Source organism: Sus scrofa, chromosome X (assembly GCF_000003025.6).
Source record: "Sus scrofa isolate TJ Tabasco breed Duroc chromosome X, Sscrofa11.1, whole genome shotgun sequence".
In the NCBI taxonomy this organism is placed as follows: Eukaryota; Metazoa; Chordata; class Mammalia; order Artiodactyla; family Suidae; genus Sus; species Sus scrofa.
This window is the reverse complement of record NC_010461.5, coordinates 39,076,967-39,103,569: the sequence shown is the minus strand read 5'-3', so window position 1 is coordinate 39,103,569 and position 26,603 is coordinate 39,076,967. Positions and strand designations below refer to the sequence as shown.

Below are 26,603 nucleotides of genomic sequence, written 5' to 3'. Positions count from 1 at the left end.
CAGCCACTCATTTATTTCTGGACTAAGTAATTAAATGTCATCTTTGTTGAAAGGTATTAAATGAATCCATTCAACAAACATGTAAGTGCCAGCCGCGCACTAGCATATGGAGGACACAAAGAAGGGATAATTAAATTCTTATCGTCCAGGAAATAAGTTTTCAGAGTGTCAAGGCCACGGCATCCGCTGTTCAGGCTGATGCAGTGAAAGAGGAATTGCAATTCAGGGCACACTTTGCCAGCCAAGCAGCCATGTGAGCTGCATTCACCTGAAAGAAGATGCCTTTTTAAAATAAAATTTATTTTTTATTAGGGTACAGTTGATTTATAGTGTCGAGTCAGCTTCTGCTAGTGTGCGCCGCCTTCTAAAGGCATGGACCGTGCTAGCAGTGGCCCTGATGTTTGTATGCGGTTCGTGATGCTTTCAGTGCTTCACCGTTTGGTATGAGGAAGGCTGCTGGCCGGGTTTGTCATCTGGGGTCAGATCGCCTGCATTTGAACACTGGCTCTGCCATTTGCTAGCTGTGTGACCTTGGGGACATTGCTTGGCGTCTCTGTGCTTCACTTTCTACATCTGCCCACTTCACAGAGTTTTTGGGTGGATAAATACATTCTTACATGTAAAGAATAGAATAGAAGCTGGCAGAGTCAGTGCTCAAAATGTTAACTGTTTTCAATAACATCTTTCCTGCCCCTCTGCATTGAAGTGTTCAACAATCAACACCCAAATTCGACCTACAAATGCTGCTTTTGAGTAGTAATAATAATAAGTAAAAATGCTGCTTTCCTTTAATGAATTTAATCTCACCTTGGTGAGATTTTTCTTCTTAGCCCAGACCCCTTGTGTGTGTGTGTGTGTGTGTGTGTGTGTGTGTAGGCGTGTGTGAAATAACTAAAAGTCACTCTCTTAGAGACATCAAAGAATTCCAGTTCTTTGATCAGAAGGTCACTTAGTGGTTTTTAGAATTTTCTCATAAAACTATAAAGTAACGGAGGTGATGAGGGCTATTTCCCTTTTTTCTTTTTTCTTTTTTTTTTTTTTTTTTCTTTTTGGCCTCACCACGGCATATAGAAGTTCCTGGGCCAGGGGTTGAACCCGTGCCTCAGCAGCGACCTGAGCCTCAGCAGTGACCTGAGCCACTGCAGAGACAATATTAGATCCTTAACCCACTGTGCCACGAGGAAACTCGGAGGGCTATTTTTATATTTTTGGCTTTTATCCTTCCTGGGGGAATGTGTATATGGTTTACCAGGGTTATAAGGTTAGAGATGCTTTGAGGGACAGGGAATTTTTTTGGGTCAGTTTTGGTTAACATGGTACTTTTTTTTTTAGTAACTTTGAGAAAAAGTCCTTATGTAGTATTGAAGTACTGCTGTTTCATAATGTTTTCAAAACAATTAACTTGGCATTTTAAAACGCTGAAAAAATTCTGTTAAATATCAGATTTTAATATAAAGTACATGAGACAGATTGACAAAGCAAAGAGGGAGACAGATGGTGATTTCGATTTTTCCCCTCCCTCCAAATTCCAGCCTCTCCACTGTTCCTAAGACACTGAGAAGAGGCCCCTTCGCTACCTGCATGTGTGCTTTCCAACCTCCTACAGCATCTGACTCTCAGGCCATTTTCCGTGGCACAGAACTGCAAGCATGGAATGTTAATGATGCTGCAAACCACTGATTTCTAGGTATTTAAAATTGGATATCTCATCCAAATTGAAATATCCAAATAATTGAGATCGTCATCACTTCGATGAAATGTTTTCCAAGTGAACGAACTACCTGGGAAGGGAGATGCCGTGTTTTAATCATTTCATGGCATCAGGCTAGAGTCTGCTCTAAGGCGGATGTGCCACGCTAGGCTTATTTCTCCAAGGGAGACTCCTGGGGTCAAAATACTATGGATCCTGCACCATTTAGAGGCAACACATGAGATGATCTTCTGGGGACCTGTCAGGGACCCACAGGGGCTGCTTCTGCAAGTGCCAAGTGATCATTTATTTGTGAAATATGTGTTGATCCCGTGTGTCAAACTCAAGTTTAATTAGCTTGTTATAAGTACAAAGTGATTGTATGCTTTCTTCTAAATTGGTTGCAAAAATTAAATATCTGTTTAAGAGAGAAACTGATATTTTAAGATTCTTCTATTTAGATGGAGAGCAGAATGTTTTAAGAAACTTTGCATCAATCAGTGTACTGCATTTTAAAATTTTTCCTTTGTGGTCCAAGGGCGGTGGCTAACAGTTCAGGTTTGGGGCTCAACTCTGACCATACCATTCACTAACTGATAATCTGTGGCAAGTCAGGAATGTCTCTAAGCCTCCTTTTTTTTTCCTCTGTCCCTTTAAAATGAGGATAATACCATTCCGCACTGTGGGGCAAATCAGATGAGCTTTGTGTGTGCAACACCACTTCTTCATACAGAGCAAAGCAGAGCTCAATGCTTTATGATGATGGCCGGTATCATTGTGGATATTTTCTTTTTTTTTTTTTCAACTGTTACTGCATTGTGTCAGGAAATGATTGCCTAAGCATTTCAACAGCGCCAGTTATGTCGTCAAGCGTTTTCAGGGCAAATATAATTCTGCTTCTGTATGATTTTTTTTTTTTTGACAAGAGTATTGCATTTTAAAATTTCAGTCTTCTTGGAGTTCCCATTGTGGCTCAGTGAAAACAAATCTGATTAGGATCCATGAGGACACAGGTTCGATCCCTCAAAGGGTTAAGGATCCAGCATTGCCATGAGCTGTGGTGTAGGTTGCAGATGCAGCTCGGATCTAGCATGACTGTGGCTGTGGTGTAGGCCAGCAGCTGCAGTTCTGATTTGATGCCTAGCCTGGGAACTTCCATATGCCACAGGTGTGGCCCTCCAAAAAAAAAAGGACAAAAAAATTTTTTTAATTAAAATGTCCGCTCTTCCCAGGGAATGCACCATCTCTCAGATTTTTGTTCTCTGGCAAAAATGTGTTAAAAGTTCCAAACGACTTGACGTAAACACAAACTCTTGGGAAACATCCCTGTTGCAAACGGGGTCAGCTCTGTATACTTAGTGGTTTGCTTATTCTTCGATTAATCAAACCATTGGTCCTTTTGCCAGTCATCACTGAAGAATCCATTGAGAGCTGCATCTTCCCAACCTTCATCACCTCCGGACCAGACTCCACCGTGTCAGTTTCTTTGGTACCCTATAGTTCCCTCTTCCTAAGCTGCAGGAGACTTCCTTCTGCCATGGATATTTGGGTCAATTATTTTTCAAATCAGTTTTTGTCAATTGAGGAGTTCCCATTGTGGCTCAGTGGTAATGAACCCAACTAGTATCCATGAGGTTGCAGGTTCAATCCCTGGCTCTGCTCAGTGGGTTAAGGATCTGGCGTTGCTGTGAGCTATGGTGTAGGTCGCAGACACAGCTGGGATCCCCGCGTTGCTGTGGCTGTGCTGTAGGCCGGAAGCTGCAGCTCGCATTTGACCCCTAGCCTGGGAACTTCCATATGCTGCAGGTATGGCCATAAAAAGAAAAAAAACATTTTGTCAGCTGATGTCTAGCAGACATTTTCTTTTTTTTTTTTTTTTTTTTTTTTTTTTTGTCTTTTGTCTTTTGTTGTTGTTGCTATTTCTTGGGCCGCTCCTGCGGCATATGGAGGTTCCCAGGCTAGGGGTTGAATCGGAGCTGTAGCCACCGGCCTACGCCAGAGCCACAGCAACGCAGGATCCGAGCCGCATCTGCAACCTACACCACAGCTCACGGCAACACCGGATCGTTAACCCACTGAGCAAGGGCAGGGATCGAACCTGCAACCTCATGGTTCCTAGTCGGATTCGTTAACCACTGCACCACGACGGGAACTCCTAGCAGACATTTTCAATATCAAACCCCTGCTCCATGAACATTAGTGAAACAAGTTGTGGTATTACCCTGTTTAAAGATACTTTGGGGAAGTTCCCGTCATGGCTCAGGGGAAGTGAATTTGACTAGTATCCATGAGGATGCAGGTTTGATCCCTGGCCTCGCTCAGTGGGTTAAGGATCGGGCATTGCTGTGAGCTGTGGTGTAGGTCACTGATGCTGCTCGGATCCTGTGTTGCCCTGGCTGTGGTATAGGCTGGCAGCTACAGCTCTGATTTGACCCCTAGCCTGGGAACCTCCATGTGCCGTGGGTGCAGCCCTAAAAAAAAAAAAAATAATAATAATCATTTAAAGATACTTTTGTAATTTCTGTTTATGCCTTTTTAAGGCACATGCGCGTAGAGGACTCTCTTCAGTGGTTTGATAAGACCCTGGCTTATTGTAGTAAATGTTTCTGTTCAGCATCAGATGCTATTGGGTAACTGCATTTTCCCAGTATATCTTTTGTGGAATATAAAATGCTAGTGTCTCTGAGTGATGTTGTGTTTCGTGCTGAGCCCTTTTGTTTAAGCCTCAACATGCTCAGCAAGTCTATCTGAATTCCCTGATAACAGCTATTACTATGGCTGCATGTTATTTCACAGGTCCTTTGTTCAAGTGATGCTTGATAAGAGAAATGGCCTGAAATTGTCTGCAAGTTTGACTCTAAATAGAAAGGTTTTCTTTTTTTGCTGTTGTTTCCTTAGGGGGTAAAATTAGGGAACTGGAGTTAAAAATCCAAGGCCTGTATTTCTAAATTAGGGTTGTGCAACGCTTGTGCACACTGCCTGGGGGGCTGTGGACTTTGGGACCATCACCCCACCACCAACTGGAAGTCCCGGCCTTGCCCCCCAGGGCAGGGATCGGAAGATGGATGAACTCAAATAATGAAATGTCGTCACATCAGCCTCTAATGGGTGTCTTTTTTCAGGATGGCCCATCGAGGTCACAGCATAGCCTCAGCTTTTCATTAGCATCTTCACGGTGGGCTTATATCTTATTTTCTGCAGATTCTTATCCAACCACACAATACAAGTGTGTCTTAAAAATACGTTGATTCAAGAGTTCCCACTGTGGTGCAGTGAGTTAATAATACAGCTTGTCTCTGTGGCATTGCGGGTTCGATCCCTGGGCCCCTGGCCTGGGATCTGGCATAGGTTGCAGATGCATCTTGGATTCGATCCCTGGCCCGGGAACTTCCATGTGCTGCGGGGGGCGGCCGAAAAGGGGGAAAAATGCTTTTGATCCAAACAAAGTGAAAAATGCCTTTCGAAATGTAATGTCTCCCTGAAGCCAAATGGAGCCATGCGATCCATGAAAAGGATGGGGCCCCATAGAAAGCAGTACTTGTAGTGGTTACACTGGAGTGAAACTGTCCGGCTTTACTGCTGGCTGGTTAGATGACCTGGGACACCTCTCTGTGCTTCAGTTTCCTCAGCCATAAAATGAAATATCAATAGTCCCTTTTTTTTATATTGGATTGCTGTGAGAATTCATGGAATTCATCGAAACGCTTAGTACAGCATCTCCTGTATACGGAGGGCTGTATGAATATTAGCTATTTTTTCAGTATTAACTATTTTTATAGGAATCTTTTTTTCACACTAGTGGGATATAAAAGCCCCAGAACTATTATTTTTAAAAGATGAGATGGTTTTATTTTTTTTGTCTTTTTGCCTTTTCTAGGACTGCTCCTGCGGCATATGGAGGTTCCAGGCTAGGGGTCTAATCGGAGCTGTAGCCACCAGCCTACACCACAGCCACAGCAATGCCGGATCCTTCACCCACTGAGCAAGGCCAGGGATCGAACCCACAACCTCATGGTTCCTAGTCAGATTCGTTAACCCCTGAGCCACGACAGGAACTCCCTAAAAAGACGAGACAGAAACAGTTTTATTTGTAAAGCCCAGCATCTTGGCATTTCCATGATTTTATTTGGTCTCCTAAAGCAAATGAGTAAGGTATTTGGAACTGAGAAAATTCAGTTCATCATGATCAAACACCAGAGTTATGTTGTCTGTGAGAACTGAATCTGTAAGTTACAGATGCAGAATTTTAAGATTTGTGAGGTCAAAAAAAACTACATCCAGGAATTTGTGTCGTGGCTCAGAGGAAACGAATCTGACTAGCATCCATAAGGACTTAGGTTTGACTACTGGCCTTGCTCAGTGGATTAAGGTTCTGGTGTTGCCGCGAGCTGTGGTATCGGTCCCAGACACGGCTCAGATCCCGAGTTGCTGTGGCTGTGGTGCAGGCTGGCAGCTACAGCTCCGATTCAACCCCTAGCCTGGGAACCTCCATATGCCTCAGGAACGGCCCTAAAAAGACAAAACAACAACATCCAGGATGTGCTTATACCAAAAACTACATATTAGAACTCTACACTAAGCCTTATACTTGATCAAAACTTATTGAACTCATTGGGTAAAGTTTATTGTCTGTAAGTGTACCTCAATAAAACTTTTTTTTTTTTTTGGTCTTTTTGCCTTTTCTAGGGCCACTACCGAGGCATATGTAGGTTCCCAGGCTAGGGATCAAATCAGAGCTACAGCTGCCAGCCTACACTACAGCTCACGGCAACGCCGGATCCTTAACCCACTGAGCAAGGCCAGGGATCGAACCCGCAACCTCATGGTTCCTAGTCAGATTCGTTAATCACTGAGCCATGACGGGAACTCCTAAAACTTTTTTAAAAGTTAAATTCATGGTGGTGAGAATGTAGAAGGCATTCAGCAAGTATTTTTGACTATATTAATAATTAAATGAAGGAATGGAGTCATTTCATTCTTCAGTGATGGATCATGTAGGGAATTAGGACAGTTAAGTGGGTTGAATATTATGTCCTTGGTTTTGAAACTTTACATCAACTTCCAAAAGTTGGTTGTAACAGTTAATCTTGGAGTTCCCGTTGTGGCGCAGTGGTTAACAAACCCGACTAGTATCCATGAGGACGTGGGTTCGATACTTGGCTTCACTCAGTGGGTTAAGGATCCAGCGTTGCTGTGAGCTGTGGTGCAGGTCCAAGCCACGGCTCGGATCCTGCGTGGCTGTGGCTGTGGTGTAGGCCGGCGGCTACAGCTCTGATTCAACCCCTAGCCTGGGAGCTTCCATATGCTGCAGGTACAGCTCTAAAAAGAAAAACAAACAAACGGACAGTTAATCTTAGGTCCTTTGACTTGTTTTGAAGGCCTACCCCCCAACCCCGCCCTGATTTACTGGATTTTCAGATTTGCCTTGAGAATGAAGTCCATGGCTCCATTTGGTCCTATGTTTGCTGGGATTCATGCATTTCTCTTTCATGTGACCTTGTGTTTTCTTTTGTGTTGTCACATAATCATGTAATGTAGACATTTTGATAAAGTAACCAAAGATGTGTTTAAGATTTGAGATCTTGATCAAAAATGAAACTGCTTTCCTTCTTTCTGGAAATAGCAGTTGGTTTCTCAGACTTGGAATCTGGGTCTCTTTTGAGAAACCCTAGCACCTGTAAAGTGATTAAGCTGAATGTAATGATAAGCCACGTGTATGAGCCAGCATGGATTTCTCATTTGCTGTTAGCTTGAAGAGCTTATCTGGAGTCCCTGGAAAGTGTTTGATGCTGATTTCTTCTCGTATCTTCTCCCAGGTATGGCAGCAGCCAAACTTCTGCATGACTCTGGCCTGAGTGTGATTGTTCTGGAAGCCCGGGACCGCGTGGGAGGCAGGACTTACACCATCAGGGTAAGAGAATAAGCATGGGCTGGAGAAACAGGGCCTGGACGCTGAGTTTCTTTTTTCTTTCTGAAAGTCGTGAACTTCATTTGACTCTTTTTAAGAGTGATAATTACTTTGAACTGCTCTCTCTCAATTTGCTTCCTTTTCAACTCTTTCTTCTGTCCCTTCTCTCTTCCCACCTATGACACTTTGGCACCTGCCCAATAAATAGGTATTTGGAATACATTTGTGAATCAAACAGAGATCCCTGCCTTGTGAAATGTATGTTCCCCTTTTTCAGTGGGGGAGTATATAATAAACAAACTAACAAAAACAGCAAAGGAGGACCTGCTCTCATGTCTCTGACTATTAGGTATCCAGTTAGGCTTTGGTCATGTCTAATCATAGGGAATTTTTCTAGTCACTTTTTCAAAGGTTGGTCCTTAATCGTTGCAAGTGAAGCTAATTTGTAACCATATAGAAAACTTTCTATTGAATGTAAGAGCAATTTCAAAGGTCGAATTAGGACCAGATATTCCCTAATGCTATTGTTCCAATGTCTGGATTAGCAAACCACATAATAAATATAGTAAGTGAAGTAAGTCGCACAGAGAAAGACAAACATCATCTGATATCACTTGTATTTGGAATCTAAAAAAATGATACAGGAGTTCCCATTGTGGTGCAGTGGAAATGAATCCAACAAGTATCCATGAGGATGAGGGTTCGATCCCTGGCCTCGCTCAGTAGGTCAGGGATCTGGTATTGCCGTGAGCTGTGGTGTAGGTCACAGACGTGGCTCGGATCCCTTGTTACTTGGCTGTGGTGTAGGCTGGCAGCTCTAGCTCCGATTCCACTGACCCCTAGCCTGGGAACTTCCATATGCCGCGAGTGCAGCCCTAAAAAAGCAAAAATAAATAAATAAATAAATAAATAAATAAATAAATAAGTGATACAAAAGAACTTATTTCCCAAACAGAAACAGATTCATAGACAGAGAAAACAACTTTATGGTTACCAAAGGGGAAAGGGGGTGGAGGAGGAATAAATTAGATCCACACTATGATATATAAAATAGATATAAAATAGATAAATGAAAAGGACCTACTGTATAGCACAAGGAACTCTACTCAGTATCTTATAATAACCTATAAAGGGAAAGAATGTGAAAAGATTAAAAGATTGTATATATATGTATATAATACATAAATATAAAGAACTGCTATATGCCTGAAATATTGTAAATCAACTATTGAAATATTGTGTTGTACAGGTACAATATTGTACTTCAATTTTTAAAAAGTGGTCATTTCCTTTCTTGCTTTTCCTCTAGCATTAGGTGCCTCAAAATTAGCCCGAAAGGCTAAGTCAAGAGAAATTCATCAACAATTCATAGCTTACAAGTTCAAGGCACTAAACCCCAAACCATGTTGTGATGTGTATGGAGAATAATGGAGTTCAGAGGGCTCTTGCCGGTTTCAAGTTCAATCAGTTTTGCTTTGTTTTTTTCAATTTTTTTTATTTTTTCTTTTTAGGGCCGCACCCAGGGCATGTGGAGGTTCCCAGGCTAGGGGTCAAATCGGAGCTACAGCTGCCAGCCTACACCACAGCCACAGCCACGCCGGATCCGAGCCACATCTGTGAGCTTCACCACAGCTCCGGGCAACGCCAGATCCTTAACCCACTGAGCAAGGCCAGGGATCGAACCACATCCTCATGGATACCAGTCGGATTTGTTTCTGCTGCGCCACAACGGGAACTCCCCAGTTTAGCTTTAAATTAAGGAATGATTCAATAACTGCTAAGTTGCTTGAATGAGGTAGAGTGAAGAACAGAATCCAGTTTTCCACGGACTCACCCCCAGGTGTGTCTATAACCTGTGAAATGCCAATTTGCTTATTTCCAGGCTTTTTTATCTTAGGAAAAGCATTTTCACAAATATGTATTTTTCTTTTTTTCCCATGGAAAAACAGAACCAACAAGTTAAATATGTGGACCTTGGAGGATCTTATGTTGGGCCAACTCAGAATCGCATCTTAAGATTGTCCAAAGAGCTAGGATTGGAGACCTACAAAGTGAATGAAGTGGAGCGTCTGATTCACTATGTAAAGGCAAGTAAGGCTGGACCAGCCTTTGAAGGTTTCTCTATGGGTATTTCGATCTGTGAAGTCCAGATCTTTTCCTCAGACAGTCCCTTCATTTTTAAATGGTGCTTATCTATTTTATCAGTATATTTCAACTATTCTGAGATTTTTTTTTTCTTTGTTTACTGTTATCAAAGGAGAATTCCAAACCTGTTTGGGAAAGGTATTGATGACACGGTAGTGCTCATTTGGTAAAAAGTTTAACAAAACCAATGCAGAAAAAAAAACTGTGATTGATTTATTAAATACCTCTATTAAAATAACCAGGTAAAGCAAAGTGCAATCAAGCAAAAAAAAAAAAAAAAAAAAAAAAAACCCAAAAAACAAAACAACCTGGGGCTTTTTCATGTGATACAAAAACCTGTGTAGAGTTATGCAAATGCCACCCTAGACTTTACATTCTAAGAGTATTTACAATATCTCTAATGTAATATTTTGAAATTTGGTCATATTGTCCTATATATCTGCTAAACTCATTCTTTTTTGGAGATGTACATAAAATTAGCTCAAGTCTCGAATTCCATCTTCTGTGGGGAAGCTCCATCGATCTCCCCCAAATTTCTGTGGGCTTACTGGGTCTTCCATTCCCATGATTTTTGTGGCTCATGGTTCTGCTTCCATGACAGCTATGCTCATTCACACGTCATGGCCTGTGACTCTCTTTCCTTTGTTTTCTGTCAATCTGGATTCAAATTCACTTCCTTGTCTTGATTTTCTTCAGACCACCCCAAGCATTTGTTTTTCTGTGCATTGGTTTTGCTTTGCTGTTTTTTTTGTTTTTGTTTTTGTTTTTGTTTTCTTTTTTGGCCGCCCCAAGGCATATGGAAGTTCCCAGGCCAGGGATTGAATCTGAGCCACAGCTGTGATCCACGCCACAGCTGCGGCAATGCCAGATCCTTTGACCCACTGTGCCGGGCTGGGGATTGAACCTGCATCCTGGCATTGCAACAGCGGGAACTCCCAGACCACCCCAAACATTTGTGTGCCGCAGACTTGATGGAAGTTTTGAACAGTGGGGCGGAATGGGGGGGGGCGGTGAGAGGTTTAATTGCAGAAACATAAACTTCACATTGAATATTGGACAGTGATTCTAATAAGCTCTTCAATGTGCTCTGGGCATTTCTAACTGGGCTCATTTCTCTGCGGATTCCAGTCTCCTGTGTTTCTGTCTTCAGACTCCTCTCACATCGCCCTGATCCTTATTTTCCCAGCATTGTCATCTGGGTCCAAAATGTCCCTGATGTTCTCTGACAAGCAAAGAGTCACCTACCCTGGTCCCCCCTCTGAAGTCCCAGAGAACCGACAGAGGTTTTGCACGGCAGTCTTTGCTCTCTCTTCCTCGCTTGCCTCTGTAAGTGGAGGCCACCAGCATAGAGACACATTTCTCACTGGAAGAAATCATCCCCTTAGGAGACAGAAGAAACCAGCCACAGTCCGTTTTGATTTGCGTAACAGTCTCGATGCTTGTATATTATTTGTGAGTGATAATATCAAGAAGGACAAATAATAGACTGTGCATTACGAAGCATTTAACAAAACAGGAAATAAGCATCAATCTAATTTGGTATAACGCGAGTAACATTTAGACGTCAGTTTGGTTGACCTTCAGATTTTGTTTCGTGAGCCTTTTCATCTTGCTTCCGAATGTGTCTAGCAGAAAAAGAGTCACATGAATTAGAAAGGAAAACGTAGCATGGCGATAGAGCGTGGTTTGTTGAACATTAATCAGCAACACTTAGTAAACGAGTTGCATTGCGTTCCTTGCTTTTAAATGTAGGTCATCTTGACTGATGTCTTCTGTCTTCCTTTTACTAACATTTAAGACTTAAGAGAACAGACTTGTGGTTGCCAAGGGGGAGGGGGAGGAAGTGGGGTGGACTGGGAGTTTGGGGTTGGTAGACGCAAACTACACTTAGGATGGATAAGCAGTGCGGTCCTGCTGTGCAGCTCAGGGAACTCTATCCAGTCTCTTGGGCTAAGGCATGATGGAAGATAATTTGAGAAAAAGAATGTATATCTATGTATGACTGGGTCACTATGCTGTGCAGCAGACATTGATACAACACTATAAAGCGACGATACTCTAATAAAAATTTTTTGAAAACTAGGAGTTGCAGAGACTGGCTTTCCCAGAACACCACGACCTCCAGACAAAGGAGATGACTAGTGATGATATTCACTTTCATGTCTTTGTGTGAGTGGGGTTTCTTGGCAGTCAGAAGCGATGTTCAGGACGTTTTGTCTTTCTGGAATTCTTATGGTGTCATGAAGTTCCTTGTTTGAAAGCGATTGCTCACAGTCATTAATTATGGAAACGAAGTTGTCCTTAAATCTTTCATAGTGGTGATCAAATATACTGCTTTCTTAGGGAGTTCCCGTTGTGGCTCAGCGGCCACGAATCCGACTGGTATCCATGCGGCTGTGGGTTTGATCCCTGGCCTTGATCAGTGGGTTAAGGATCCGCTGTTGCCATGAGCTGTGGTGTAGGTCGCAGACGAGGCTCGGATCTGGCATCGGATCTGGCGTTGCTGTGGCTGTGGCGTGGGCTGGCAGCTACAGCTCCGATTTGACCCCTAGCCTGGGAACTTCCATATGCTGCGGGGGAGGCCGTAAAAAAAAAAAAAATACTGTTGTCTTAGACTATGTCACATAATCGATGTGTAGCTAAGAAAATATTAGTAATTAAGCAGTATCTCTGGCTTGATACAGGATAAACACTTATGCCCACATGCCCGTGGCACGTAGAAGTTTCCAGGCCAGGGATCGAACTCGTGCCACACTTCGACCCGAGCCACTGCAGTGACAGATCCTGAATCCACTGTGCCACAAGGGAACACCTCTTCTTGGTCTTTATGAAATTCAAAATAACTGTTACTGCTTTTTCATTATTATAAAAGTAAAGCATAATTATTGTAAAAATGTAATAAGAAAATGTGAGTAGAGGAAAGCAATTTAAAAACTCCTCCAATAATCCTATCTGGAGAAAATCCCTCTAAAATATTCTTTTAGTAAACAGATTGTCATATTCCTGGATTGCTATTTTCTGACCTCTGCTGGAGGAAATGAGAAATATCAGTACAACTAAAAAATACTGTGCACGTATGAATATGCATCTGTGTGTATGTTCATTATACTTACTCTCTGATTCTCATACTGAGACAATTAAAACACCACTGAATTTAAGATACAAAGTTTTTTTTTCAGTCTTGATAGACATGCTGATTTGACCCCTTTGTGCTCATATCCAGTGAAGAGTTACATGAAAATAAATAACAACGAAGACCTTACAAAATCACCATAACAAATGCAATCATAATGAAAACATTTGAAACAAAACCAAAAAAAGACCTTATAGCTAAGAAGTCCTCCCCAAACTGAATATTTGCTCTCCACCATCATCACCACCACGTCGTTGCTCCACTGTCACTTTTCTTATTTTGAACCTGTAAAAAGCATCTTAGAGGGCCTCATCCGTTGCTGGAACTATTCACCAGAATTCTGACATTCGATCTCCTACTACATTCCAAAGAATGTAGTTCAGAAATTCGTCTCCTCTGTCATGGTAGGCAGTACTTTGGCCATTTGGACATTTCTCTCTATTCCCCATTTTAAGAAGTACTTTTCCCAAGTGCCAACAATGGTTCATGCACATATCTGCTATATTTGTGCCTTATTTCTTCAGCGGACTTGCCCCTATTTCTGTACCCAAAGCCCTCGTGGCTCAGTGGTTAATGAACCCAACTAGGATCCATGAGGACACGGGTTCGATCCCTGGCCTTGCTCAGTGGGTTAAGGATCCAGTGTTGCCATGAGCTGTGGTGTAGGTGGCAGATGCGGCTCGGATCTAGTGTTGCTGTGGCTGTGGTGTAGGCTGGCGGCCACAGCTCTGATTCAGCCCCTAGCCTGGGCACCTCCATATGCCAAGGGTGCGGCCCTAAAAAGACAAAAAAAAAAAAAAAAAAGAGTAGAAGAGTATCAAGTGTGCTACTTACCACATTGTCAGCTCCTATTATTCAAATCAGCCTGCTCAGGAATTCTCTTTTTTCCATTTCTTACACGGTCGTTAAAGGGAGACAGTTTTATGTGCAGCCTTAATAACAATAAGCTAAGGAATTTGGATGTGATGGTTGGAATAAACTGCTGAAATGGAGCTGCCCACAAAAGGGGGCCAAGGGTGGGGCTACAGCAGCCCATGATAGGCTAGCTGTCCAAAGGAAGGGTGTCTTTCCCAAGAAACGAGGACTCTGGGTATCGACAGTTCTCTCATACTTCTAGAAGAAATGGGTGGCCCCATAACAAGCATCCGTAAACACTTAGTGGGCTGTGATGTGCCGGGCCTTTTGCTGTCTGCCTCTGATTTTCTAGAAATGTTTCTATCTACTGAGTGGCAGTCATCCTCTTTTTTTTTTTTTTTTTTTTTTGTCTTTTTAGGGCCACACCTGCGGCATATGGAAGTTCCTAGGCTAGGGGTGGAATCTGAGCTACAGTTGCTGGCCTATACCACAGCCACAGCAATGCCAGATCTGAGCCTTGTCTGCAACCTACACCACAGCTCAGGGCAACACTGGATCCTTAACCCACTGATCGAGGCCGGGGATCAAACCTGTGTCCTCATGAATACTAGTCAGATTCGTTACCGCCGAGCCATGATGAGAACTCCCATTCATTCTTAGTACTACAGTAGGTCTGTCTCATGTTGCTAAAATGTGATTTTCCAAAACCTTCTTGTGAGTCAAAGATGCAGTACTAAGGAGTTCCCGTCGTGGTGCATTGGAAACGAATCTGACTAGGAACCAGGAGGTTGTGGGTTCTATCCTTGGCCTTGCTCAGTGGGTTAAGGATCTGGCGTTGCTGTGGTTGTGGTGTAGGCCAGCGGCTACAGCTCTGATTGGACCCCTAGCCTGGGAACATCCATATGCCGAGGGTGCGGCCCCAGAAAGACAAAAAGACCAAAAAAAAAAAAAAAAAAAAAAAAAAAGATGCGATACCGAGCTGTATTGGGATTTAATTATCGGTGGGAAAAAGTGATCACTTCAGCTCAAATCTGTGTAATTTAGAAGGTGTTTTCCACACTTCTCAAATCAGTGATGCAGTCCTTGGTGCTTCGCAATTATGGTTAAGCATCTGCTGAAGTTTTTAATCCATTTCACTAATAGTCATGCTAATTTCTGCTACGATAGTTTAGCAAGCAGCTGTTTACGAGTCTTGGAAGTAACTTGTAAAATTGCTCCCTTTTAGAGACTATCTCATAATAAAAAAGAAAAAGATAAAAAATTAAAACTCCTTAAAGAACCTTCTTATATTTTGACTTGTGCCTCTTCCTCTTTCATCGTGTGCATGGGAGTATCTGTGTGTGTGCATATGCTCACATGTGTGGTTGTTTTGTTGTTGCTTGTTTTATTCTTTGGCATTTTTACTTTGAAGAGTTGGAGAAAATCCTGAAGTTTGGGACAATTTAGGCTTGGCAAATGAAGTTCCTCTGTCTCGGAAGCTTTTATAAGTCTGAAATTTGGAACCAATGTCTAGTCAAAATATATGCATTGACTAACATAAAACTAACTCTGTGTTATCCACAGTTCTAGTCATTGTTAAGTTTATCCAGATGTGTGTGCTTGTGTGTTTGTGCATAGAGAATCTTTTTAATCATTTTAAACAGATTATTAAACAGATAGGCTTTAGGCCTAAAGGCTGAACTGTTAAGAGTTTGGTGGATGTGGCGTTCCCGTCGTGGCTCAGTGGTTCACGAATCCGACTAGGAACCATGAGGTTGTGGGTTCGGTCCCTGGCCTCGCTCAGTGGGTGAAGGATCCCGCGTTGCTGTGAGCTGTGGTGTAGGTCGAAGACGAAGCTCAGATCTGGCGTTGCTGTGGCTGTGGCCTAGGCCGGCGGCTACAGCTCCAATTCGACCCCTAGCCTGGGAACCTCCATATGCCTCGAGTGTGGCCCTAGAAAAGCCAAAAAAAAAAAAAAAAGAGTTTGGTGGATGTTAAGACGTAGCATGACTTCAACTGAAGAGCCCAGCTTCATATGATCATTATTTCCAAATGTCAGCAGCTCTCTGGAGAAACAGGAAAAAAACCATGATGCTCTAGTCTTAGTCTGCTTCCCAGTGGGCTGAAGCCAAGTTCACTGTCAAAGTCTCTTTTGTGTTGTCCGTGGTCAACCTCAGTACTTATTAAAGAGGCATATGAGTGAGGAGTCATCTTGCAAATATATTGCCTACTTGTTGCTACCCCAATTGCTATTGCTCCAATAACCTCATGGCGGTCGTACCATTTGACACAGCCCCTCGGTTTGCTGAGAACTCTAAGAGCCAGTGGAAAATACAGCACACCCAAAGCACATAAAGCCACAGAGCAGCAACTAGATCTCTAGTGACAAGACCAGTCAAGTGAAATTCTTGGAAAGGATCACAAGGCGAAACTCACTCTCAGTATTGGGGAACAGCAACAGAACCAGAGGCAAAATGTTGGGAAGGAAACTGTTCAAATTTTGATTGCATTTGGCCAAAGGAAACCGTCCTGCCCTGATGGTCGTCTGCATCTCCCAGAAATCAGCAGCACCAGGAGCGTCCAGTCTTTTCAGCTCTTAAGATCCCCTTGTCCTGGCCTCTCCCTCCTCTCGGTTCATCCAGAGAAGCCTAGATCAAAGTCCATGATGCTCTTGCTTCTCTCACGATGATAGACGTCTCCAGGAACAGGTCAGACAAACTCTTGTTTTTCCCCCAGGGATGGCTGCCCCCTTTCCCGTGAATGCCACGCATGCTGCCCAGAGCTCACTGGGTCTGAGCGTCCCCCCTGGCTGAGATGGGCTTCTCGAATCTCTTCTTCCATCTTCACCCCCACTCCATGTCATTTCTTATTCGTGGGAAACAAATATGTCTTCTCATCATGGCAGATTCCCCCCCCTCCCGCCAAATATGTAGAATAGTAATTTCCTCTTCAGCAAGTGAAAGCCATTTGGCTAGTACTCATTCTGAAGCTGATGTTAAGTTATTCCGAAAATCAAAGGGCTCAATTCTGTTCTTTGGAAAACACAAGCAGATCTTCAACATGGAATAATTTGCTGGAAATTGTCCTTTCCCTGGCTGGATGTGGAGCAATATTTGAGTATGGGAGATGACTTATTCTAGGCCTTCCAGGTTTCCTTTTAGAATTTAAAATATGATAAAAATCGGAGCTCCCATTGTGGCGCAGTGGTTAACGAATCCGACGAGGAACCATGAGGTTGTGGGTTCGATCCCTGGCCTTGCTCAGTGGGTTAAGGATCTGGCGTTACCGTGAGCTGTGGTGTAGGTCACAGATGCGGCTCGATTCCGTGTTGCTGTGGCTGTGGTGTAGGCTGGCGGCTACAGCTCCGATTCGACCCCTAGCCTGGGAATCTCCATATGCCGCAGGAGAGGCCCTAGAAAAAGGCAAAAATACACACACACAAAAAAAGATAAAATTATTAAAGAGATTCTCTGTGCACAAATGCATAGGCACACACATCTGGATAAACTTAACAATGACCAGAGTTGTGGGTAACACAGAATTAGTTTTAAATTATACTGGGGGTGGAGGGTAAAGAATGTATAGAATTCAGTTATGATGGTGAAATTCATGAAGGGCAACAAGCCTGCAGCTTCAATCCCACATGAAATTGTATAGCATCTATATCATGTCATTATGGGTATGTGGCCAAATAAGTCCGAAGGAGATGGAATGACAGGGGCCCAGCTCATCAAAGGATGGTGACTGATAAGAGTGATCATAGACCAGGTCAAAGCTTCAGCAGCCTGTACGGATTGGCAGGAAGTACAAAGATGACCTAAAATGTGTTCGCCTACCTTGCCACGCTCAGAGCCCATGCCTTTCTGTTGGCCTCTGCTTCAACCAGTAAATAATAACAGTGGTACCATTACTCTGGTATGGACATCTAGAACCTTCCGAGTGCTTTCCACACATATCCTGTTTGGACCTCACAAGTGTGAGTCCCAAATAACTAGACATGATTTGGTTGTAAACTAGAAGTTTTGTCCCCATTTAACAGATGCAGATGGAAAGGCTAAAGAGATTGATTGCATATGGCAGGAAGCGTTGCAGACAGAGCATGAACCGAGGTGCCAAGAATACATATTAAAGAACCCACTGTCCTCTGGATGGGAGGCTTTCTGTCACTTCCTTCTGAGCCCTAGCACCTGTCTTATCCCCCTGCCTTCCTGCCTTCCTGCCAAACGTATGCTCTCACATCGTGGAAAAATCCGGTTTAAGAACCTCCTTTCCTTAAAATTTTCTGCAATTGACTATGCTTATTCCACTGACTCCTTCCCAAGTCCTGCATCCTCCTCACTTTTTTTTTTTTTTTTTGTCTTTTTAGGCCCACACCCACAGCATATGGAGGTTCCCAGGCCAGAGGTCGAATCAGAGCCGCAGCCGCAGCCACAGCACCACCAGCTCTGAGCCCGTCTGCGACCTACACCACAGCTCACGGCAACGCCGGATCCTTAACCCACTGAGCAGGCCAGGATCCAACCTTCATCCTCACGGATACTAGTCAGATTCGCTTCTGCTGAGCCACGATGGGAACTCCTCTCCTCACTTTCTTGATTACATTTTGTAAAAACTTGTTTGGAAGGAGGAAGAAGTCTGTTATTTGTACTTTAAGATTACACACACACACACACCGCAGAGAACATATTTTGTTTATATTTGACATTTTGGGATCCTTATTTTTATACTTTCACATAACGAAAGTTTTTAGGTTTGATTTTTCACTTAGAAATAGTTCACAAATATTTTCTGATGTCATAAAATTTCTTCGTAGATATTTAAATAGAGATGTAATATTCTGTCATAAGAATATTCTGTAATATGGTGGATATTTTGCCAACTGGTTACTATTAATTAAGCTTCTACACTCTATTCAAATCATTTAACATTTATTGCACATCTAATATAAGTTACTACTATGCAAGGCACAGGGCTCAATAATTGAATTTGAGACAATTTGGAGTAAAGTCAGTGTGGGATTTGTGGAATCAAAGATTATTCTTATCTTTTATTTAGAGTATGGTGATTTACAGTGTTGTATCAATTTCTGCTGTACAGCATAGTGACCCAGTTATACATGTATATACTTTTTTTTTTCTTTTCTTGGATATATATATATATATATATATATATATATATACATTCTTTTTCTCACACCATCCACCATCATGTTCTACCCAAGAGACTGGACCCAGTTCCCTGTGCTGAGAAGTAGGACCCCACTGCATATCCTTACCAAACGTAATAGTTTGCATGAAGTAAACCACAAAACGAAAAATGACTAAATAAAGAAAAAAAGATTCCCATGCCACAGTTAAACCAGGAAAAGTCAGCAGCCTTAGATCATAACATTTGAGAATCGATGGCAGGGAAAGGTTTCCAGTCTTGGCGATTCAATCCCAAAGCTACTCCATTGCTGAAAGCAAATGTATTATAAGGAAAAGCCAACAATCGCTAACACTTCAAGAGTTTCTCTTAGAGCTTCAAGGTTGATAAGTGCCTGGTCTACCTTTCTAAATCATCCAGGTGACAGCTTTGCCAATGCTTTCCCACTTCTCTACCTTTCAATCCTGGGACATCTCTTTTCTGGCCACTTTTGCATCCTGTCCACCAAGGTAATGGCATGCAATTTAAAATTTCGTCATGACACCACTTCAGTTCAAGGTATCATCAAAGGATGACTCAAAATAAAGAACTCAGGAATGAGTCAGCTTTGATGAAATTGGTGCCGAACATTATATAAATTGAAGCAAAGATTAAAAATATAAAGAATTGGAAGAAGAGTTCCCACTGTGGCACCGTGGGTTAAGGATCTGGCATTGCCACAGCTGTGGTTAGGTTGCAGCTGCAGCTCAGATTTGATCCCTGGCCCAGGGAACTTCCATATGCTGTGGGTGTGGCCAAAAAGGAAAGAAAAAAGAATTGGAAGAATTATGATTGTAGTACAGGCTGTACTGTAGATCATTCTTTAAAAAATGCTTTAAGTGGTAAAAAAAATTATATAACCTATAAAATCAGAATGTAGGCAAGGTGAGAAGGGAAGAAGTATCAGAAAGGTGAGTGCTACTGAAATCTTCCTTCATAGCATGGAATAAGTATACACTAAAATTATACTTATATACCAAAGGCTCAAATCTCAATGATTTTTATGATCTTTTGACTATGCTACAGGGCTCTTTCAGAAACTATCTCTTGGGTTATGCAACATTTATTTAAAGTTTCATTCTTCCTTCAGTTCCCTTCAGTTTATGTTTCTTCTGATAAATTCAAGTACATTTATGTCATTAAAAAGAGCAAATATAATTTGATTCTCAGATATTTGTATTTCTTTTTTGCCCTTTCTTTCCTCCTTCCTTTCTTACTTTTTGGTTTCCAACTTCTTTCTCTCAATCATCTATTTATTCATTTGTCCATCCATCCCATCCATCCATCCATCCATCCCATCCATCCATCCATCCCATCCGTACCATCCATCCATCCCATCCGTACCATCCATCCATCCATCCATCCGTACCATCCACCATCCCATCCATCCATCCATCCGTACCATCCATCCATCCATCCCATCCATCCCATCCATCCATCCATCCATCCATCCCATCCATCCATCCCATCCATCTATCCATCCCATCCATCCATCCATCCCATCCATCCATCCATCCATCCATCCATCCCATCCATCCATCCCATCCATCCATCCATCCATCCCATCCATCCATCCCATCCATCCATCCATCCATCCATCCATCCATCCATCCATCCCATCCATCCATCCATCCATCCGTACCATCCATCCATCCATCCATCCCATCCATCCATCCATCCATCCATCCGTACCATCTATCCATCCCATCCATCCATCCATCCATCCATCCATCAATCCCATCTATTTATGTTGTAGATGCTTACAAAGACATCTGGAATGTCATGCACCAAATGTTATTTTTCTAAACCCGAACTGACACAGTTGGAGGAATTTGTTGCCTTCCTCATTGTATTTTTTTAGTACTGCTCAAGCTTTTTATGAAGAGCTCTTCCCATTAAAAAAAAATTAGACAAAGATTCTATTTTTTTCATATTCTCTTTCATTTTAGCTTATTACAAGATACTGAATATAGTTCTCTGCGCTATAAGTAGATCCTTGTTGTGTATCTATTTTAGGTACAGTAGTGTGTATCTGCTAATCCCAAACTCCTACTCTCTCTTCTCCTTACCTTTAGGTAACCATAAGTTTCTTTTCTATGCACAGACTCTCCTTTTTTTAAATTACTCAATGAATTTTATTACATTTATAGTTGTACAGTGATCATCACAACCCAATTTTATAGCATTTCCATCCCAAACCCCCGCCCATCCCCCACCCTTCAACCTGTCTCATTTGGAAACCGTAAGTTTTTCAAAGTGCAGACTCTACTTTCGAGAGCTCATGGTCTATGAGAGGCCTTAGGCCCAGTGTCTCTAGCAGATCTCTGTGACTCTCACCTGCCTGGGCAGCAGTCTCCTGGGTGACACATTTATTAACAATAACCAAACTGCTTCCAGCCAGGCTTAGTGACTGAGCTTCAGCCCTTTGAGTTTAGACAGTCTGGATCCCAAAGCAGCTGTTCAAATGCAGAACCTCAAAGGCTCTTATCCTGGGTATTACTGGGCTGCAGAATTTTCTCAGTGTCTGCCTCAGATACACACACACACACAGTTCATCATTGACTTTTTGCGTGCCCCTGGCCATGCTACTTAGGCTTTTGCACCTTCATTTCTCCATTTGCAAAAGATGGATATTTGCACCTGTCCTGCTTAGTGCTTTGAGATCTTAAAGGGAAAAGACAGAAGACAGTGATTCACATTTTTTTCTCCCAGAAGGCCGCTCTGATACGCTGAAGATACTAAGGATGTTTTGATAGAATCTGTTTCCTTTCCTTTCGAAAACAAACTTTTCTAAAAGGCTCTGAGGGTTCTTACTACCAAGTGAGAATTTAAATGGTGAGACATCAGATAGGATAAAGCTTTACAAATTCTTTTCAAAAGAGAATCAGGCCCATAAACTCATGCTGAAAATATTTTCATGGGCTCCTTACACACTGAAATATAATTTCTCCCTCTTTTAAATCCAGTCTTCTTGTTTATTTATTTCCCATATTACGAATAGGCCAGGACATCAGCGTTTGGCTGCATCTAGACTCATATTCAGACAGAGTAAATAGATAATAGAAAGGAGAAATTAAAATTTCTTTTTTTTTTTTGTCTTTTGTCTTTTTAGGGCTGCACCGGCGGCATATGAAGGTTCCGAGGCTAGGGGTCCAATTGGAGCTGCAGCTGCCGGCCTACACCACAGCTCATGGCAATGTCGGATCCTTAGCCCACCGAGTGAGGCCAGGGATCAAACCCATGTCCTCATGGATGCTAGTCGGGTTCGTTAACCACTGAGCCACGACAGGAACTCCTAAAATTCCTTCTCAAGTTGTGTTATCTTCTGAATGTCCTTCAGCTCTACACTTATGTTTTCAGATCCTGGCATAAAGGACAGTGGTTATTACTATTTGGCTCAGTCGATACCCTTCCCTTTGTGTTACTAAATGGCAGTGCTGATGCTCTTATAGAGCTGTCAGGAGACAGTGGGCATGTCAAAGTTTACTAATCTCTAAATAACCTAAGTTCAGGGACTCAAAATACATGAATTTCCCCCTTTTTGACATATACATGACATCTGGGAATATTCATTAAAATAGATGAAAGAAGCACGGTCCAGTAGAAATATAAGATGTGCCCCATATGCCATTTAAGAATTTTCTAGTAACCATATCGAAAAGCAAAAAGAGGAGTTCCCTGGTGGCTCACTGGGTTAAGGTTCCAGTGTTGTCACTGCTGTGGTTCTGGTTACCGCTGTGACACAGGTCCGATCCCTGGCCCAAGAACTTCCACATGCCACAGGTGTGGCCAAAAAAAAAGTAAAAAGAAACAGATGAAATTAATTTTAATAACATTTTATTTAATCCAGTATATCCAAAATATTATTATTTGAACATGTATTCAACATAAAACATTGTGGATATTTTACGTTATTCTTTTATACTAAACTTTGGAAATTGGATGTGTGTTTTATACTTATAGCACATCTCAATTTAGACCAACCACATACTAAGTGCTTTGTAGCCACATATGGCTAGTGGCTGCTGTATTGGACAGCAGAGGCCTAAGAGATTAGTCTATGCATTTTTGCAAACATTTCTAACCCATCTTCAGTTTTTTAAAACCCTGTATAAAATGCATGTCTAAGATCTTACAACATAAACCCTACACTATGGCGCAGATTAATTTCACTTCCTCTGGCAACTCCAAATAGCTGGCATCACATGGAACTTGGAAGTAAACAGAGTGAAATTCCTTCTGTGCCCGTGGCTTCCTAAGGGCAAACCACCTTTGAATCCGTTTTGAAAAATCCTCCTAAGGTGCTCAGGAAGTCGCCATGTCCCTGAGATGCACGCATAAGGCAGTGAACACGTTGGCACTAAATGAGGTCCAGGTGGTCAGAGATGCTGCCCTAGAGAGCGCGCTGGACCCTTCTCAAAACCCTCGAAGGATATCGCTCAATAAATTGAAGGGACTAACTTTGCGGAGAGTATAACTGCTTTTCGTGGGCTGTCATTATTTTTAATGAAGTTGTTAAATTGTCTCTGACTGTGACCGACTCAGGAGGAACTGGTCCAGAGCATTATACGTGATTGCTGGCTGTGCATGTAGCTAAAAGGGATTGCTGTAAGGAATGCGTTCTAGAGAAGCTAAGGCTATAGTTCAGGGGAAGATGTTGATTCATTTCCCCTTTTAGCACGCATGTTCCATGCAAAACTGGGAGCGAAAGGGCTGCAAAGTGACCTGGAGCCTTTCACTGCTGACATTTACTGTTTTCTTTTTTTTTTTTTAAGTTGGCAAATGTTAAGGGCAGCTGCTCCAGACAGCACGTAGTCACGTGCAAACCAGGAAAAGAAAACCACAATTCGTAATCGCCTAGAGTTGCGGCTCTCACACTGAACCAAACACACATGTGCGTTGTGGTTGCCAGAGACTCAGTTCAAAGTTGAATTTAATAACAACAATAGCCCACATCTTTTGAGGGTTCAGTATATGCAAAGCAGCATTCTAAGCATTGGATACGCATTATCTCAATGCTTAGAAATGCCGAATGGTTGTTATTATCTCTTGTTTACAAATGAGGGCATTGAAGCACAAAGCATCAAGAGCCCCAGTTAGTAAGTGATGGAGTGGAGACTTGAACCTCGATCCACCTCATTCCAGAGTTCTTATATGTGGTTCCTTAGATGAGGTGCTGACCGACACAGAAATCCTACTTAAGAGCTGGGAAGGTCTTGGAGTTCCCGTCGTGGCTCAGTGGTTAACAAATCCGACTAGAAGCCATGAGGTTGTGGGTTCGATCCCTGGCCTCGTTCAGTGGGTTAAGGATCCGGCGATGCCGTGAGCTGGGGTGTAGGTCGCAGATGCGGCTCAGATCCCTCATGGCTTTGGCTCTGGTGTAGACCGGCGGCCACAGCTCCGATTAGACCCCTAGCCTGGGAACAGCCAAGGGAGCAGCCCTAGAAAAGGCAAAAAGACAAAAAAAAAAAAAAAAAAAAAAAAAAAGAGGGGAAACTCTCAAGAAAGGCAAGGAAAGGGGTGAGGGTATTGAAGACTGAACTGTGGGGTAGGACCTCAACTCTCCTCTTTGTTTTGTTCAGCTTCTTGTCCCCTCTGCTACATGTTTTGTGCCTTCTGCCTCACTGCTGATTTTTTTTTATCCCCACTTGACCTCCTGAGATCCCTCTGATCTCCTGGTGGTATTAAGGAGCCCACGGAGGCAACTGACATGAACTTTCCATTTGGTTAAATCACGGGCTTTGGAGAGACACTGAGCCATCTCAGTTCATTCTTAATCCAGGAATTTAAAAAAGTATTAAAGCTGCTCATTCTGGTAAGACTGCTGGAACTCTGTTACACCGGATAAATGAGAGCGCAGACGGCCATCCAGTACCTCACATTCGTTTCATTTTTCCATTGCGGGTTGTAAACGTAATACAGTGAGAAGAAGCATTGCTTTAGGTACAACCTCACGCTTAAACAGAAGAGAGAAGACGAAACTATGTCTTTAAGGGTGACTTATGCAGAGTAGATGCTTTGGCCCTTGAAGGAGGACATTCTGATACCTAATGACATTGATCCTTTGGATTAGAAAGGATGAGTGTCCATCGAAAAACAACAGGTTGTTTTAAGCTGCTACCTCTCTTTCTAAGGCCAGGATTGTTGTACTGCTGCTATTTTAGGGACCTCATATTCCTCCATGATTACTTCCAGGCATTTCTCCCAGATCATTGTTGATGTCTTATCTATGTATAAAGGCTAGAGCTAAGGTTTCTTGATTGGAGAACCCCAGAAGGAAAAAAAGAAAGCAATAAAAAATAAATTAGAAGAATGAATGAAACTAAAATTTGATGATGCCTACAAGTGCTTACCTGACCTCTTCCAACCTCCAGACCCAGCTCACTGTAGTCCAGGCACACTGGCTGCTCACGTGCCAAGTTGAATTCCTACCCCAGGACTTTTGCACGTGGAAGCAGATTAAAGATGGCCAAACACGGAATCTAAAAAAGCATGCAAATGAATTTTTTTACAAGACAGAAAGAGACTAATGGTCATAGAAAACAAATTTATGGTTACCAAAGAGGAAAGGCAGGGGAGGGATAAATTAGGAGTTTGGGATTAAAAGGTACACACTACGATATATAAAAGAGATAATCAACAAGGACCTGCTGTATAGCACAGGGAACTATGTTCAATATCCTGTAATAACCTATAATGGAAAAGAACCTGAAAGAGAATATATATATATATATTACAAATATGAGATGAAAAATAAAAAGAGTATAAAATATGGATGTTCTTAAAATGAATTTAATTCAGATGTACCAAAAATTCATATTTTCCTTTGTCTAAAACTTTAAAAAATGTTCATTTTTAATTTCACACTCTCAACTCTAATGGGTTATGTGAGTTGATTTTCACATACATTTTAGTGTTAAAAATTGGTTAACTGCCAAGTTGTGGAATTAGGCAAAAAGCTTTGGCTTTTAAAAATCCGTTACTTTTCCCATCTCAGGATTTAATAATTTCTACAAAGAGTTTGAACTTTTTAACCAGGTCTTCTAAATCTCCAGTATACATTAAAGCAATGTATAATCAAATATCAGCTCAGCCATATTTTTTAAAAATATAGTGTGCATATGTATATATACTATATATATATATATTATCAAAAAGTCTTGGAGTTCCCACTGTGGTGCAGTGGGTTAAAGATCCAGCCTTGCCTTTGTGGCAGCACAGGTTCGATCCAACCCAATGCAGTGGGTTAAGGATTTGGCATTGCCACAGCTGCAGCTGGGATTCGATCCCTGGCCCAGGAACATCCATATGCCGTGGGTTCAGCCAAAAAAAAAAGAAAGTCCCGAGTGCTACAAAGAGTGGGAGACGTGGGAGCATATGAGAAGGTGGGAACGAAGAGAATAATCAGGTAGGGTCTCATCGAGGAGGTGACATTTCAACAAAAACGTAATCTCATCTGTAGGGTTTGCATGGTGCAGATTTTTCACCGTGGCTCAGGTCATTCTGCCAACATATGGTTGATTATGCAGTGTTGGGCAGAGATGAGCACAGTCGGTTCTCCTGAGCCAGTAAGCACGAGCCCCAGCACCACTGGAAGGAAGGTCAGAGAGGTTCCACTAGATAGGCAGTTATAAGAACATTGGCTTTTAGTCTGGATGATACGGGAATCCATCGGGAGAGTTTTAAGTAGAGAAGTAGCATGATCTGAC

The 26,603-nt window shown here is 42.3% G+C and overlaps 1 protein-coding gene across 2 annotated transcripts in view; it reads left to right on the top strand.

The window, feature by feature from the left end:
* The window catches only part of MAOB (monoamine oxidase B), a 118,417-nt gene that overhangs the window by 40,820 nt on the left and 50,994 nt on the right, over positions 1-26,603 (top strand). For both annotated transcript variants that reach the window (NM_001001864.1, XM_013986071.2), the window contains 2 exon segments: positions 7,507-7,601; positions 9,548-9,685. In NM_001001864.1, coding sequence (NP_001001864.1) covers positions 7,507-7,601; positions 9,548-9,685 — 233 coding nt within the window.